Here is a 15,950-nt window from a genome sequence, read left to right as displayed (position 1 = left end):
ATGTTTCAAAGTACACACTGTGCCTGCGTTTGAAGTAATGTGAGTGCCCAAAATGAACCGAAGCCATCAGATGGGTGTAAAGAAGCACTCGCTGTAAAAACATCAGCAGCATGTGCTGTTGATGGGATATCAGCCACAATTAAACTGGGCCCGGGCTGTACTTGTGTCTGCCCCCTGGTGGTGGAGACGGAGACAAAGATGGACGTAGCTGCCTTGACGTCTCTTTTTTTTAATGAATCCAGATTTGAAGCCTCGAGGTAAACGTGCCCGCCGTTGCTGTGCTGGTTGCAAAAATGGAGCTTGGACGAGGAGGGGCGGGTCTAACTGTGAAACCGGATGCTCATTGGCCAATGACAAGTCACAGGATAATCGTCCATTAAGAATCCTGGAAACAGGATCTTATCTTACAGTCTGTGCATTTTGCAGACGCCAAAATATCATAGAAGTTCTAAATCATCATCATCATCATGTGAAAGTGTTATACACACTCAGAGGCTCATATATGTATACATGTGCATATTTCAGATTAAGGACAGACAAACCTGTAATTGTGTCGTTGTGTAATTTTGATTTCTGTCTGCACAAATGTAAACATGCGCACAACTCCATCAGAAAGGAACGTGATGGTCAGTCGGGAAGCAGGTGACACTTTAATGTTGTCTGCAGAAACCAAGTGGCAAATGGTCTGTATTTGTATAGCGCCTTACTTAGTCCCTAAGGACCCCAAAGCACTTTACACATTCAGTCACGCACACATTCACACACTGGTGATGGCAGCTGCATTGTAGCCACAGCCACCCTGAGGCGCACTGACATATGGGCTCAAATTGTGGTCATAAATATTTTGTACTTGTAAATCAGGATTTGTATGTGTAAAAAGAATTTGTGTGTGGCCAAAAAATCTGTGAGAAACTCAAGTTGCAAGTTACAAGTATGGATTTTTGACCCTATTTTTCTTCCTTTCATCTGATTGGTCAATGTCATGTCAATCACAAATGTAACAATCCAATCAGAGAACAGATGGGTTTGGCTGTCGAGGGGCGCTTTTTTTGAACTGCAGGTCCTTGAAGGGAATAAATGCCCTTTTACATGCAAACCCAGCGTTTTCCTTCATCACCACGAAGGAAAACAGTCTGTGGTCGTCCGAGTTTGGTGATTTTTGTGTCACAGGTCTACGTGTTTAATACAGGGACTTCCACAGCCTTTTCAACAGCGCTGCGGACCGCGAGGGGGCGGGCAGTGTTTTGGAAATGACAGTCTTCATTACAAAGCTTTCTTCGTTATGAATTAGCATACATGTTTTTATTGAACATTTGAAGAAACAGCAAAAAAAAACAGAAACTCTTGTAGAGGACATAAAGTCAGAGATAGAAAAGACAAGGAGCAGGTGCATCTAGTGCAGGTAGAGCTGCTGCACACAGAGCCCAGCAGCCAGCAACAAATTCTGGATCCTTTGCTTTTAGTTAGCAGTTAGCATTAGCAGCACATCCTGCTCTGATGTGAAAGGACTTTTATGCTGCGCACTGTGACTCACAGCAATGGTCCCGGGTCAGCCCTGACTTTGTGTTAAACTAATCCTAAAGTAATGATGTGTTTCTAACCACTGATATACCACAACTTTATCCTTTCAACAGCTGCTGAAAGTTAGGGGACCTAGCTGCTATCGGATATTTATATAGAGATCCTCCAGCTTCAAACCCTTCAAGGAGTTCAAAAAAGCGCCCCTCCGACAGCCAAACCCATCTGTTCTCTGATTGGGTAGTTAAATTTGTGATTGACATGACATTGACCAATCAGATGAAAGGAAGAAAAATAGGGTCAAAATTCGTACTTGTAACTTAAAACTGGAGTGCAGAGTTTCTCATGTAGTTTTTTGGCCACACACAAATTTTTTAACGCATACAAATCCTGATAGTACAAAATGTTTATGACCACAATTTCAGCCCATACTGACAGAGTGGCGCCACCTCTGACCACCACCAGTAGGCAACGGGTGAAGTGTCTTGTCCAAGGACACAACGACCGAGACTGTCAAAGCCGGGGATCGAACCGGCAACCTTCCAATTACAAGGCGAAGTCCCAACTCTTGAGCCACGATCGCTCCTACAGCCACATCAGACGCTTGAGCCGCTGCCACAGGTGAAGGCTGGGGTGTAGATAGATAGATAGAACTTTATTAATCCCTCGGGTGGGTTCCTCTGGGAAATTCGATTTCCAAAAAAGCACAGCACCGACAGAAGTTACAGAGTTACAGAATATTACACACACATATATATAAATACAGAGACAATATAAATAAAATATACGAAGGGGATAAATAGAATAAATAGGAATAAAAAATAAAAATACAAGTGAATTGCACATTTCAAGTATTGAGTCTATTGCACTGTTGACTATTTACAAAAGTATTGTACAGTGAGGTGAAGAGGCACTACAGCTTAGTTGTTCCCCCCTCCTTTGTCCTCCTGTCTCCCCTCCCTCTCCCCTCCAGAGAGGAGTTAAACAGTCTGATGGCGTGTGGGACAAAGGAGTTTTTAAGTCTGTTAGTTCTTGTCTTTGGGAGAAGCAACCTGTCACTGAACAGACTCTTCTGGTTGTTAATGGCCGTGTGCAGAGGATGCCCAGCATTGTCCATAATGTCCAGCAGCTTCTTTAGTGTCCTTTTCTCTGCCACTGTCACCAGAGTGTCCAGCTTCATGCCGACCACAGAGCTAGCCTTCCTGATCAGTTTCTCCAGCCTGGATGAGTCCTTCTTTGCTGTGCTGCTCCCCCAGCACACCACAGCATAGAAAAGTACTCCAGCAACCACCGACTGGTAAAACATCCTCAGGAGCTTCCTGCAGATGTTAAAAGACCTCAGCCTCCTGAGGAAGTACAGTCGGCTTTGGGCTTTTTTATACAGGTGCTCTGTGTTGCATGACCAGTCCAGTTTATTGTCCACCCACAGCCCGAGGTACTTGTACGTGTTGACCACCTCCACCTCCACCTCCTCCCCCTCTATCTGAACCGGCAGTGGACCTTCTCTGGACCTCCCGAAGTCCACAACCAGTTCCTTAGTCTTTGAGGTGTTGAGTTGCAGGTGGTTTGTGTGACTCCATGCGACAAAGTTCCTCACCAGACTTCTGTACTCCTCTTCCTGATCATCCCAGATACACCCCATGATGGCCGTGTCATCTGCAAACTTCTGAATGTGGCATAATTCAGAGTTGTAGCAGAAGTCAGAGGTGTACAGGGTGAAGAGAAGAGGGGACAGCACAGTTCCCTGTGGTGCTCCTGTGCTGCTGACCACAGTGTCAGACGTGATGTCCTTCAGCCTGACGTACTGTGGTCTGTCGGTGAGGTAGTCGGAGATCCAAGCCACCAGGCAGGGGTCCACCTCCATCCTGTTCAGTTTTTCCTGAAGCATACAGGGCCGGATGGTATTAAAGGCACTGGAAAAGTCAAGAAACAGGATCCTGACCGTGCCTTTTCCCCCATCCAGGTGTGAGTGGGCTCTGTGTAGGAGGTACAGGATGGCATCCTCCACTCCGACACCCGCCTTGTATGCAAACTGTAGTGGGTCCTGGGCATGTTGTACCTGTGGTCGGAGGAGGTCGAGGAAGAGCCGCTCTAGAGTCTTCATAAGATGTGTAGATGGGCAGGTAAAGCTGATGTTGACACCACCTCTTGTTCAGTCTAAGGAGCTTGCAAAGAAAAGCGTCTGGACTTCTTTAAGTTGCTTGAAGACGTTTCACCTCTCATCCGAGAAGCTTCTTCAGTTCTAAGGTCAAATGGTGGAGAGTCCCAGATATAAACCTAGTGGGAGTGACCCCCCACAGAGGGACAAAAGGACCCCCTGATGATCCTCTAATCACATGAGCCGAGGTGTGAAACTGGGTGTGGGTCCCAATCAGCCAGAGTTTCGGGTGAGCTCATTGTGAAACCTGGCCCCACCTCATGTTCACCTTGCCATCACTCTGAGAAAGACCCTGAAGTACCTGAACTATGTGAACTAAAGTCACAGGTCTGCAGGAAGCTAAGTGGGCCGCACTCACAGGAGGAGAAGTGCCGTTAAATGAACTCCAAACAGGAAATCTCAGCCTGACACAGACGGGACCGACAGATCGTCCTGCCACAGATGAGCCTCATGTTAAACTCAGTTTTAATGATTGATGTTGATAAAGCAGCAGATCATATCAGGAAACCAGAGGATGAAACAGGAAACAGTCAGTCGGAGACCCTGCAGCTCATCAGGTGGGAGTTTCCTGTGGGTGGGCGTGTTTGTTTTACACTGAAATCTTGGATTCACTGGAGTCAGTCGTCCGGGTTCCTGTGAAAAGCTCTGGTGGTGCAGGTGTTTAGTTTGTATGAGCGATTACAGCCTGACGTGATGCTGAGAAACAAAGCCAGCAGCAGTTTGTGGACCTCGGAGCAGATCTGGAGTCAGTCTGGTTTTCGTCATCGCGGCAAAATCCCTGGAAACGGATGATGGATGTGTTTCTGTGCGTCAGTGTGTTTATGGAAGCGCCTGATGCTGCCAGGCTGCTCTCGGAGGTCCTGCAGGTCTCGTCAGCTTCATCGCAGAAACATCAAAGCAGAGAAACCAGAGACGTCTGAGGGTTTATGAGCAGTGGATGAATGCTGCGTGATGCTTTCATAGCTGACTGTCGGCTCACGGCCTTGTTTTCAGAGGCTGCTGATAATGGAGTCGCCGGGGTCGGGCTCGGAGTGGGCGCATTTTTCCTCCTTTTGATCTGCAGAAAACCCCAAAAGCAATGGTCGCGGACAGCATGGACACGGCCGTCCACCTGCACACAGACACATGAACTGTCTTCATGCCCTCAAAGTAAAAATGTTCGTCCCAGAGTAGGGACTTTTTAGCTATCAAGCACACACAGTCTGACGTGCCCGAGCACTATGCACAGCCAGCTGGGTGGAGTGTAAATATGCACCGTCTTCACGTTATAATAAAACTGTTGTAAAAGGTTAGTGTTCAGCTTATTAATACCTCGTTTTAAGCAATAAAGAAAAATGCAGTACAGAAATCACGCGAGCATTTCCTTTGAAACAAAAACTCAGCAAATAGATCAGGAGCTAAAGTTCGCCGGGTTATTACGCTGCGCAGACCAAACAGCGCCTTATTTCTACGAGTCACGTAACACCTCACATCTGCTGTGCGTGACAGGCGTCGCTGTGACTGGACGAAAGCTATTTGTAAGAGTGCCATCTGTTGGTCAGGACGTGGCACTGCAGGTCAGTATACGGGACATTTAAGGTGGAATAAAGGACGAACCTGCTCGTTGTACGGGACGTCCTGCTGTGCGTTGCCATGTAAATAGTTTGCATTTCATGTGTATGTACTTGCTAAGTACATGTGAACAGATCTTGAATAAAAAGATAAAACAGGAGGCCTGTCCCAAAGTCACGTGACAGCTTGAGAGCTCAGTAGTTGGTGGACTTGTGGGAAATGTGTAAGTATTTTATTTTTCTCACATAATTTAATGTTTGGTTCACAGGTAATTGTTGCATTAGAAATCACACACACACACACACACACACACACACACACACGTCCTCCGGTCATATCCTGGGTAATAACACGCAGCAAACAGGCTTCCCCTGTCAGAGGCGGTGGGGGGAGGGGGGGGGGGGAGGTCGGTCGCTGTTCGTCGGGAGCGCGCCTGCTGCTCGCGCTCGTTTCTTTTCATTCAGCAGAGCGGAGCGAGGAAGAGAAGCATTTTCAGGTCTGTATGAAATCCTTCCACATCTTTTATTTATTTCTCTCAGATCAGCTGATTTATTGTTAACAGGACTCACACCCAGCCTCGGGTCACATGGGGGGGGTTACCCTCTGAAACTTTATTCTGATTCTGTTTTTATGCTTTAAAATCTGCTTTACACGCTGTCAGTGTGTTTAATCTGTAGGATCAGAGACTCTCTGTGTGCTTCTGTGTTTCTGTCTCTGCTGCTGAGCTTTGATTTCTTAACATGAGGTTCAGGGGTTGAAATCAGGGGCCAAAAGTCTCAGAGGAAGGTTAATGCTTCATTTTTAATCTGCTGTGGAGGCAGAGAGGTCTCAGCTATACAGGCAGCAGTCGCTAAAAGATGCTCAGAAATATCTGATCGTGCTGCACCAAGTAGTGACAGGAAAACAAGGAATTGATCTGAACTTATTTGTTATTTTTATTTCTTCTTCACTGCATTTGTATCACAGCTTTATTAAAATTATGTTTTTTTGTGAACAAAATGTGAAACGTGAAAAAATTGATCATGTGTCAGCTGATATATTCACTTTATTTTTAAGACAAAATTTTCCGTATAAATTTTTCTCTTTTTAAATATTTTGTATTATTATTTCTCGGTATTATCATTATGTTATCATATAATCATCATGCTCCAGTCAGATCCTAAACATTAAAGCTACTTTTTGTAATTACCATCTGGAAAATACAACTCACATTGTCACCAGCAGGGAGCAGCACTTAGCCAGCGAGTTTGTTAAAATGTCACCTTTTAGTCTTTTTCTAAACAGTGTTGCCTTTTCTCAGCTCACCATCGTAAATCAACACTTAAATGACTTAGACTCACAAGCTGGTCTTACAATGAAGTATATTTAGTCTAAAATACAACCCATGTCTGTTCATCCTTTGTCCAGTATATCCACACCCCCTCTGCACATGCTCAGACCACCTCCACCTCTCTGACTCTGAGCTGTCCCTCTGATGGACTCAGGTCCATCCTGCTCACCGAACGTCTGAACATCTTCAGCTCGACTCCACCGTCTCCAACCATCACAGCAGGCAAGCGACCGTAGTCATGAATACGTTTATAACTAAAGTTTTGGGACATGCAAATGGTTCCACAGGGGTCTATTCGTTATTATTTTTAATAATAATAATTATATTATTATATTATATTAATATTATATTATTATTATTATTAAAAATAAACATTAAATCTGTTTAAAAAATATATATATACTGAAATTATTATGAGCACTAAAACATTAAGCAGACGTTAAAGCAGTGCAGTTTAATGTTGTGTTTTTATAATGACATATTGCATGAAAGCTTTTTAAACTGTCTGTTTCTCAGCGATGTAAGCTCCCGAGTCTGTTTAAAAGTATATGAATCAATAATCTGTGAAACATTTTAAAACAACAACGGCAGGAAAGACTCGTCCCCACAGGACACGGCGTGCTGCGCTAAAGGGTTAACGATGATGTGAGCAGCAGCTCCTTGCAGCACAAAGAACAATCAGGAGGCAGGTTGGTGAGAAGCTCCTGCGTCGAGTTTTCAGAGCTGAGATGCAACATTCCCCAGCCTGCAGGCGAATCTGACGACTGCTGCACACCAAACATCCAGCCTCACCCCGAGCGGCCAACGACACGCTCCATCTGCAGCAAACACGCAGGGAAAGAAGCCATCAGCGGTCATGGCAGTAATGGCTTTAGAAACACAGGCTGGCCTGAAGGGGGCGCTCTGTTATATGCATTTATGCTCCCAAACCACTTCCTGTTAATATCACTGTACAGGAACCTGCTATAATTCAGCTGCATGTGCAGCAGGGGGCGCTGTTCCTAGACAAAAACATTTTATTTTAGTCTGTGTAAATTTTCTCACGCTGTCCACAAAACCCCAGCGTTCTGCTAGTGCGTGCTGATTGGTCGGTTAATGATGTAGGACAGGGCGTCGCCGCGATGGTGGTTTCCAAAAGATCGTTAATATGTTACCTCTGAACTATAGCCACTGACTCAAACCCTCCTATTAAAAAATATACAGAAGACAAAAATGTTTGCCCCGTTCAGTCTGGATGAACTCGAGAGCGCCCCCTGCGGTGAGAAGCTCTGTGTTTGTGAGTCTGTGAGGACTAGCATTAGCCTCAACTGGCCGTTAGAGGAACTGTATCTTTTGGTGGGTCCACTTTTAGTCACTGCCAACCGCTAACTGTCAACCTTTTTATTACTGCAACCATGACAACCTCTAGTTAGGGTCCTCGCTTCTCTGACCTGAGAACAGAGGTGAGCTTCACGACAGCGACCAGTCATAGAAAGGTGTTTTTGATCGGTTCAAACGTGAACTTTGGCCCCTCCCAAATTTCAAAGGTTAACCCTTGCCTTGTTGTCCCGTCCCTGCAGGCGTAGCAGTGCGAGCATGCTGACCTGATCCAAAATGTGCACCTCGACCAACAGCAGCTCAGCGCTGGTGGGTGTCTTCCCAGATTACGGGATTTCCCCAGACGAGATCCTGGACACCACGCAGGGGCGGGCCTTCTTCGTGGCCACCATAGTCATTGGCGTGGTGCTGGTGGGCATCATGCTGGTGTGCGGCGTGGGGAACTGCCTCTTCATCACCAGCCTCGCCCGCTACAAGCAGCTCAGAAACCTGACCAACCTGCTCATCGCCAACCTAGCCGTGTCGGACGTGCTGGTGGCAGCGATCTGCTGTCCCTTCCTGCTAGACTACTACGTGGTGAAGCAGCTGTCGTGGGAGCACGGCCTGCTGCTCTGTGCCTCCACCAACTACCTGCGCACTGTCTCGCTCTACGTGTCCACAAACGCTCTCCTGGCCATCGCCGTGGACAGGTGAGTTCACCTCCGGGAACACAAGCAGACAACACAGAGCCTCTGTTTGTGCTTCGGTTGGTTTGGCGTGTAAATGTTCCGTGTGAGAATATCCTGGGTAACGGACGTTCGGTTTATAATATTGCTGAATCTCTGCCACAGCGTCAGCACTTAGAGCTGCCCCTCAGTGGGCTTCCAGAAGCTGCCCAACCAGAGGAAAACTGACTTACCCAGAGGGAGGTCTGAGAGTAGGAGGAGCTAAAAAGGTAGTGAGAGGCTCCGTAAAGGCCAGGATGTTTTATTACAGAATAGAAGTATGGAACAGAAAAGTCCACTCCTCTTTGAAATGATTGGTAATTATTGCTGATGTTCATGGTTTGGTCCTCTGAAACAACCATCAGGATCCTACCAGGATGGACGTCCTTACAGGTGATCCATTTAAATCTTAAATATTCACTTTGTGCCTGAAAGATGGACGAGGTCAGTACGACATCACTCGCTGATGAAGATCAGAGCGTCTGGAGTCCTTCTGACGGGATCAAAACCTCCAACATGAGCATCATGCTTCATCCAATCAGACGTCAGAGGAGAGGCTACACTGTAAAACATGACTGGCAAACATTACAGTAACACTGAGGAAATTTACAGGAAAAATATAGAATCAATACAATGTTACAGTAGTATAAATGCAGTCATATCCTGTCATTTATTTACAGTAACAGTGCTGCAAATTCAATTACTGCACAGTTACTGTAAAGTTTACTGAAGTCCACTGTGATCTTAAGTGGAGCTCATTGCACATTAAATATTAAACATGAAGGTTTTGTTGATTTACTGAGAACTCATTAGTATCTGTAAAAACTGCCACATCTTCTTAAGCTGACCAGTTGGGCCATATTTGAGTTTTGCCGGTCCGATTCTGGGCCCTGGGCCTTACTTTGACACCCCTGTGGGAATGCTGCTTCTTTTAAACGACCATCAGCCCACCCCGGGGTGGGATCCTTGTACTCTCAGATCAATCTTCAGAGGTTTTCTCCATTAATGCTTCCTGTCACGTGACCTCAGGTGTGCTTGAGCCAAAGTATGAATGATGTTTGAGTCACGCTAAGAAACCAGATAAGCACTCGAAGCGTGTGAGTCGAAGCGTGTGGCGGCAGCAGCGAGGCCGCTGATGATGTGCAGGGTCCTGACGGTGGCTCCACATCAAGCACATTCCAGAGCGGACCAGCTGACAGACGGGGTTTACATTCTGCTTCAACAAAAGCAGCTCCCGTGTTTCTGAGTGAAACCGGGCAGCTCACGCTCCGGCGGTCCTCCACGCGTCCTTCATCACGCCTGGCTGACGGCTGTTAGTGTTTCCAGAGAGCTTCTGTGTATCTGGGGACAACAAAGTGGTTCCACTTTCCTCGTTATCCTGAGAGCGAACACATCCAAACATCTGGCAGCGTGTCAGACCGACTCAGGGTACAAACACTTCTGCAGCTGATAACAACACAATCCATTAAATCCAACGAACACGACTGCTGCTTCGCTTACATCAAAGCTCAGCTCCTCTGAAACTGCAAACACAGTCTTACATCAACAGAAACACCAGAACCCCCGAGAGGGGACATCCTGAAAAACTAAAGCTCCATTCAACCAATCCGATCCATTCAGGCAGAAATACCAGGAAAGAAATGTGTCCACAGATTTTAGAGGCGGAAAAGGAGCTCCGCCTTCATAACAGACAAGACGATGACAGCACTGAAAAACAGCAGAAAGATCTCTGACGTGTCCTCACAGTCACAGGTTGAAACGTCCCGTGTCCAGACGGTGCCGTCAGTACGTAACCACCACAAAAACAGTCTTACTTTGTAAAAGAGCAAAACCTCCAAAGGGAACAGGATAAAAAGCCAAATCAGAGGCCCTGATAGGGCCTGAGAGAGCCCGAGAGGGCCCGAGAGGGCCCTGGCAGTTTGGTCTGAGAGGGCCTGAGAGGACCTGAGAGGACCTGAGAGGGCCCGAGAGGACCTGGCAGTTTGGTCTGAGAGGGCCTGAGAGGGCCCGAGAGGGCCCGAGAGGACCCGGCAGTTTGGTCTGAGAGGGCCCGAGAGGGCCCGAGAGGGCCCCGGCAGTTTGGTCTGAGAGGGCCTGAGAGGACCTGAGAGGGCCCGAGAGGGCCTGAGAGGACCCGGCAGTTTGGTCTGAGAGGGCCTGAGAGGACCTGAGAGGACCTGAGAGGGCCTGAGGAGGCCTGAGAGGGCCTGAGGGGGCCTGAGAGGCCCTGAGAGGGCCCGAGAGGGCCCAAGAGGCCCTGAGAGGGCCTGAGGGGGCCTGAGAGGGCCCGAGAGGACCTGAGAGGACCCGGCAGTTTGGTCTGAGAGGGCCTGAGAGGGCCCGAGAGGACCCGGCAGTTTGGTCTGAGAGGGCCTGAGAGGACCTGATAGGGCCCCGGCAGTTTGGTCTGAGAGGGCCTGAGAGGGCCTGAGAGGGCCCCGGCAGTTTGGTCTGAGAGGGCCTGAGAGGACCTGAGAGGACCTGAGAGGGCCCGAGAGGACCCGGCAGTTTGGTCTGAGAGGGCCTGAGAGGACCTGATAGGGCCCCGGCAGTTTGGTCTGAGAGGGCCTGAGAGGACCTGAGAGGACCTGAGAGGGCCCGAGAGGACCCGGCAGTTTGGTCTGAGAGGGCCTGAGAGGACCTGAGAGGACCTGAGAGGGCCCGAGAGGACCCGGCAGTTTGGTCTGAGAGGGCCCGAGAGGGCCTGAGAGGACCTGAGAGGACCTGATAGGGCCCGGCAGTTTGGTCTGAGACAGGCTCATCGTCCAGCTGCCAGTCCTTCTGGGTCAAAGTAAGACCAATGTTAGATTAATGCAGCGCTGCTATGTAACTGATGATGTACTGATACTCACAGCCGGACCTTTAGACTGTGATTCATTAAAAATCACAACATTAAAAAATCAGATGATTATGATTCAGCTGATTTAGGAAGCGTTGACTATATTCTGTTTGTTATGTTGATTTCATCATCCCACTGATGTTTGTATTCGTTTATAGTGATTCATTAAGGTATGAAGGAGATATTAATAACAACAAACCATACATGTCTGTGGCACACATGAGCAAAGGTACGCCTTTCAGCACGCTCTCTCCCCCGGTGGTCAAAGGTAAATTATAAGGTGCACTTAAAATCCTTTATTTTCTCAAAAATCGACAGTGCGTCTAATAATGCGGAGCGCCTCATGTATGAATCCTGGTTGTGCGTACTGACCTCGAACCGATTTAATGTGGTTAGAAACAAATGCAGTCGCATGGCAGGATGCTGTAAACGGACCAAACTTCAGCCAGGAGAACGGCTGAGATAATCCATCCACAATACGAGGTTAGTCATTCATATACTGCAACAACATGGGAACAGAGCCGCTGTGATAGAATACAGCATTAATGAATCGATGGTACAGAAGTGGAGGAAGAAAGAAGAATGAGTGGAGTAGTTTGACTCATCTGTTTTGTTTCGCTTAATGTGCTTTATGGTCCGAAAAATACGGTAACTAAAAATTTATATTATCAAAGCTTCAGAAACCAAAAGGTTTCCGTGTTTTAGAAGCAGTCCGTGTGAAGGGCGCGAAAGCCGGCCCTCCTCCACCTGAGCCAGCTTCCCGTCTGTGTCTGCAGGTACATGGCGATCCTGCACCCGCTGAGGCCTCGTATGAAGCACCAGACGGCGTGCTGCGTGATCCTGACCATCTGGCTCGTCCCCATCTTCATCTCCATCCCGTCTGCCTACATGGCCTCAGAGACGACGTACCCACATGTGGACGGTTGCCCCGATAAGACCTTCTGCGCTCAGATCTGGCCCGTGGACCACCAGGTTTACTACCGCTCTTACTTCCTCCTCGTCTTCGCTCTGGAGTTCGTGGGCCCCGTGTCTGTCATGGCCGTCTGCTACACCCACATCTCCAGAGAGCTGTGGTTTAAAAATGTTCCAGGTTTTCAGACGGTACAGATCCGCAAGAGACTGCAGAAGCGCAGGAGGACCGTGGTGGTGCTGATTCTAGTCCTGGTGGCCTACATCCTGTGCTGGGCGCCGTATTACGGTTTCACCCTGGTGCGGGACTTTTACCCCACCCTTATCTCCACGGACAAGAACTCCCTGGTGGCCTTCTACGTCATCGAGTGCATCGCCATGAGCAACGGGATCATCAACACCCTCTGCTTTGTGAGCGTCCGAAACAGCAGGAAGCAGCTGAATAAGTCCATCAAGTTCCCTCTGAGGCTGGTGAGCTTCGTGGCCACCAAGTGGCTGGATGAAGCTGAGCCGCGGACATCCTCCCTCCGGGTGACGGAGGAGGTGGAGGGCGGCCGGCTGAGGTACTTACCTACTTCTTCTTCTATGGAAGGCACAAAACATCCGGTAAAGCGGCTGCACGCAGAGACTCGGAGCTGAAGTGAGGAGCGAGCTGTGACGTGTTTGCTCAGCAGAACTGTGGCTGCTGCCGAGTGTTAGCGACGCTGCATCGTCCATGGAGAGACTTTCTGATCCCGTTTTTGTCGTTTCCAGCTGTTTGTATCTTATGTGGATGAAAATATTATTATTGTTATTATTTACAACACTGAGGCCAGAGACCTGTTTAAACTGGATTGCATTATTAGGGGCGTGGCCTCTCTGACTGACAGGTGGCTGTTGCTGCTAGCGTCACCTGAACTGGACGTCTGCACCATGTTTGTGATGTTGGAGCTTTAAGGAGCGTTTTAATGACATCATGTGACCAATAACATGGCTGCTGTGTGGGTAATTGTGGGAAGTTGCTAACTAGCATTAGCTGCAAAGTTATCTAGATATGGTCACATCCGACTGCCACCGTGGCAACAGCTACGAAGCTGAAGTGAGGCTTCAGGAAGACGTGTCGACCACCCCTCAGCGTTCGGGGCCCTCAGTTAAAGTGACATAATCAGAGTTTGGTGCGACCTCCTTCTGCCCTCACACCAGCAGTTTGGAAGGAGTCCACCACATCTCCTCCTGCCTCTTCTTCTTCTGTGGATTTCAGCCCGACTCCCCGACGTGCTCCTGCTGTTCAAAGTAAAACTGTTGGTAATGCAGCAGGCTGCGTGCGCATGCACGATTCTCCGCTCATATTCATGTCAAATAAAGATGCATTTTTAAGCTTGTAATGAAGGAGCAGAGGTGAGAGCTGGAGTGGTGCGTGCTGGTGTTCGTGCAGCTTTCAGAGGCTGTTTGTACCTCGGTGCGCTCTCTGCGTGGGCTGGTTTGATCTTTAGACCATCAGTTCAGCCTCCGCCATCGTTTCCACCCTCATTAGTGCCGATCAGCACACAGCTCTGTGAAGCCGGTCTCTTATTTATGTTCACGCAGCAGCTTCAGACGCACAGACTCAAAGTCCGCCAGCGTCCTCTGTAGCAGCATCGAGGGAGTTTATACTGAAATCAATACTGCCTGTTCTTCCTCACATCACAGGGTTTCTGACCTTTCTCTGGTGTGTGTGTGCAGCGCTGTCTCACAGGTTTGATCTGCATATTTGTAATGCTGCTGTTGTATAATCTGCTTAGCAACGATAAACGCGAACCTGAAGAGAACAATGACTCGCTACAGTCCCTCCCTGCTGATTTGCATTGTGTGCCCATGTTAGGGTTCACTCACATGGTTGTAAGTGTTTTAATATTCATTGCGTTGCAAATAAAAAGCGCCTGAAATGGACGAAGCAAACAGGTACAGCTCTGTGAAAACGAACTGCCTCTCTTCTTAAATCATGAACGACCTGGAGCTAAGTCCAGCTTCACTGCCAGGCCTGGTTTAAGTCCAGACTTTGAGCCAATCAGAGGTGGAGCTGCTGGTTCCTGCAGAGCAGCCAGACCGTCACGCGACCACCACCCTGGCTGCTGCTGCTGGGATGTTTCTGGATGAAACGTAGAAAGTTCAGCTTCTGTCTCGTCAGCCCTCAGAATATTATCCTCCAGATGTTTGTTGGCAGATGTGCGACGAGACTTTGTGATCTTCTTGGTCAGCAGTGGTTTCTGCTTGGACTCTCCCATCTTTGCCCCGCCTCTTTCTTACTGTTGACCTCTGACCTTATCTGAGCCAGGTGAGTCTGCAGGTCTGCAGATGTTAATCTGGGCTCTTCTGTGACCTCCACAGCCTGAGAAATGTCTCTGTAACCCTCTCAGGCTGATGATGTCACTGACTTTGTCTTACTCGGCGATGTCAGTTATCACAAACAGCTGATTGCAGTTCTTGCTGCCAATGATGACACAACCAGTTATTAGCTTTAAGAGGCGACGACATCACAGGGCAGCGAGGTTTGGAAAGCTTTTGTTCCCCTAATAAACTAAATCATCGTGTAAAAACGGCATTTTGTGTTTATGCGGATTATCTTTGTGAGATATTATAAAGAGCAGAGATGTTTCAGGCTCAGTGACACAGCGAGGAGCTTCTCTTAAACTGAGTCTGAAGTCATATCCTGATGTTTTCCCCTCAAACTGTCCTCATCAAACAGTGTTGAGGTCAGTCTGAATACACTCAATGACCAAATGTTTCCATCGATGATTTTCTTTCATGCCCACGACAAAGCCGGGATTCATCGGCTCAGACTGGACATCTCATTCCCCACAGCCCGACTCCCAGCATCAGTACTGGTGCCTGTGTATAAGCTCAGTGTAAGCCGCCGTCATCACAGCTGAACAAATACTTGCTTTCTGTGCGTTAGACTACGATCGTTAAAAGAAACCAAAAACTGTCATAAAAACACATTTTTGTTCAGTCAGATTAGCAAAGAACATTTAGAGACCCTCCCCCCAGGATGACACCTGCACAGGTGACCAGTGGGCTGCAAAACACAAAACACTCCACAGCTCTGCCGGGTCAGCCAAACATCAGGGGCTGAGCTTCCTAATCAATCAAATGGACTTCCTGTCGCAGCTGTGACAGAAGGAAGAAAGGAGACGCCGCTTTGTTTTTGATGTATTTAATAGAAAAACAGTCCAGGAATCAGTGAGCTGATAAAAACGGTTCACCTTCCTCTCTGAGCGACTCACCTGCGGCCAACAGCACAGACTCTATTTACAAAATAAAAGCAGCTCAGAGAGCGCCACGGCTCAGCTGTCAGGTCGCTGCTCGGACCCTCTGTGGAGGACGCCGTCTCCAAAGAGGGTCGTCTTACCAGAATGAATCACTCGCTTCATTTTAAAGCTGCTTCAAAATAAAACTGAGCCGAGCGCGTCCACTTTGGACGGCCTCAGGTCGACTTCTCACAGGTGACTTTACAGGTAAACTCGGGGAAATCCAGAACTTAAATGGGTCGGGTTTTTATTTTAGTGTTACTCATTTTAATGTTTGGTGGGCCTCACACGTGCTCCACCCCCACAGCCAGAAATAATCCCTTTCACATTAAAAGTCCTTTTAGTGGAAGAAGCCACC

General features: G+C 48.1%; 2 protein-coding genes across 2 annotated transcripts in view; one reads left to right on the top strand and one right to left on the bottom strand.

The window, feature by feature from the left end:
* The first annotated feature begins 7,978 nt into the window (after positions 1 to 7,978).
* On the top strand, positions 7,979 to 13,142 carry prokr1a (prokineticin receptor 1a). The gene is made up of 2 exons (XM_085408216.1): positions 7,979 to 8,563; positions 12,194 to 13,142. Exons 1-2 carry the CDS (start codon positions 8,151 to 8,153, stop codon positions 12,963 to 12,965), a joined length of 1,185 nt encoding a protein of 394 aa, XP_085264342.1. The 5' UTR covers positions 7,979 to 8,150; the 3' UTR covers positions 12,966 to 13,142.
* A 2,327-nt stretch (positions 13,143 to 15,469) lies between these two features.
* aplf (aprataxin and PNKP like factor) overlaps positions 15,470 to 15,950 on the bottom strand; it is an 8,132-nt gene continuing 7,651 nt past the window's right edge. Inside the window, exon 10 of the mRNA XM_085408212.1 lies at positions 15,470 to 15,950. This exon is cut by the window's right edge and continues 1,026 nt beyond it. The gene's annotated coding sequence lies outside the window, so the exon portion shown is untranslated.

This window comes from Rhamphochromis longiceps, linkage group LG6 (assembly GCF_057381845.1).
Source record: "Rhamphochromis longiceps isolate RC_006_pf linkage group LG6, R_longiceps_female_GT1.1, whole genome shotgun sequence".
In the NCBI taxonomy this organism is placed as follows: domain Eukaryota; kingdom Metazoa; phylum Chordata; class Actinopteri; order Cichliformes; family Cichlidae; genus Rhamphochromis; species Rhamphochromis longiceps.
Note: the sequence above shows the minus strand (reverse complement) of the source record. Positions and strands in the feature narration are given on the sequence as shown.

Coding starts and splice junctions, on each gene's coding strand:
- prokr1a (XM_085408216.1), top strand. CDS start 8,151: ATGTGCACCTCGACCAACAGCAGCTCAGCGCTGGTGGGTGTCTTCCCA. Junction 8,564..12,193: donor CTGGCCATCGCCGTGGACAG/GTGAGTTCACCT, acceptor CTGTGTCTGCAG/GTACATGGCGATCCTGCACC.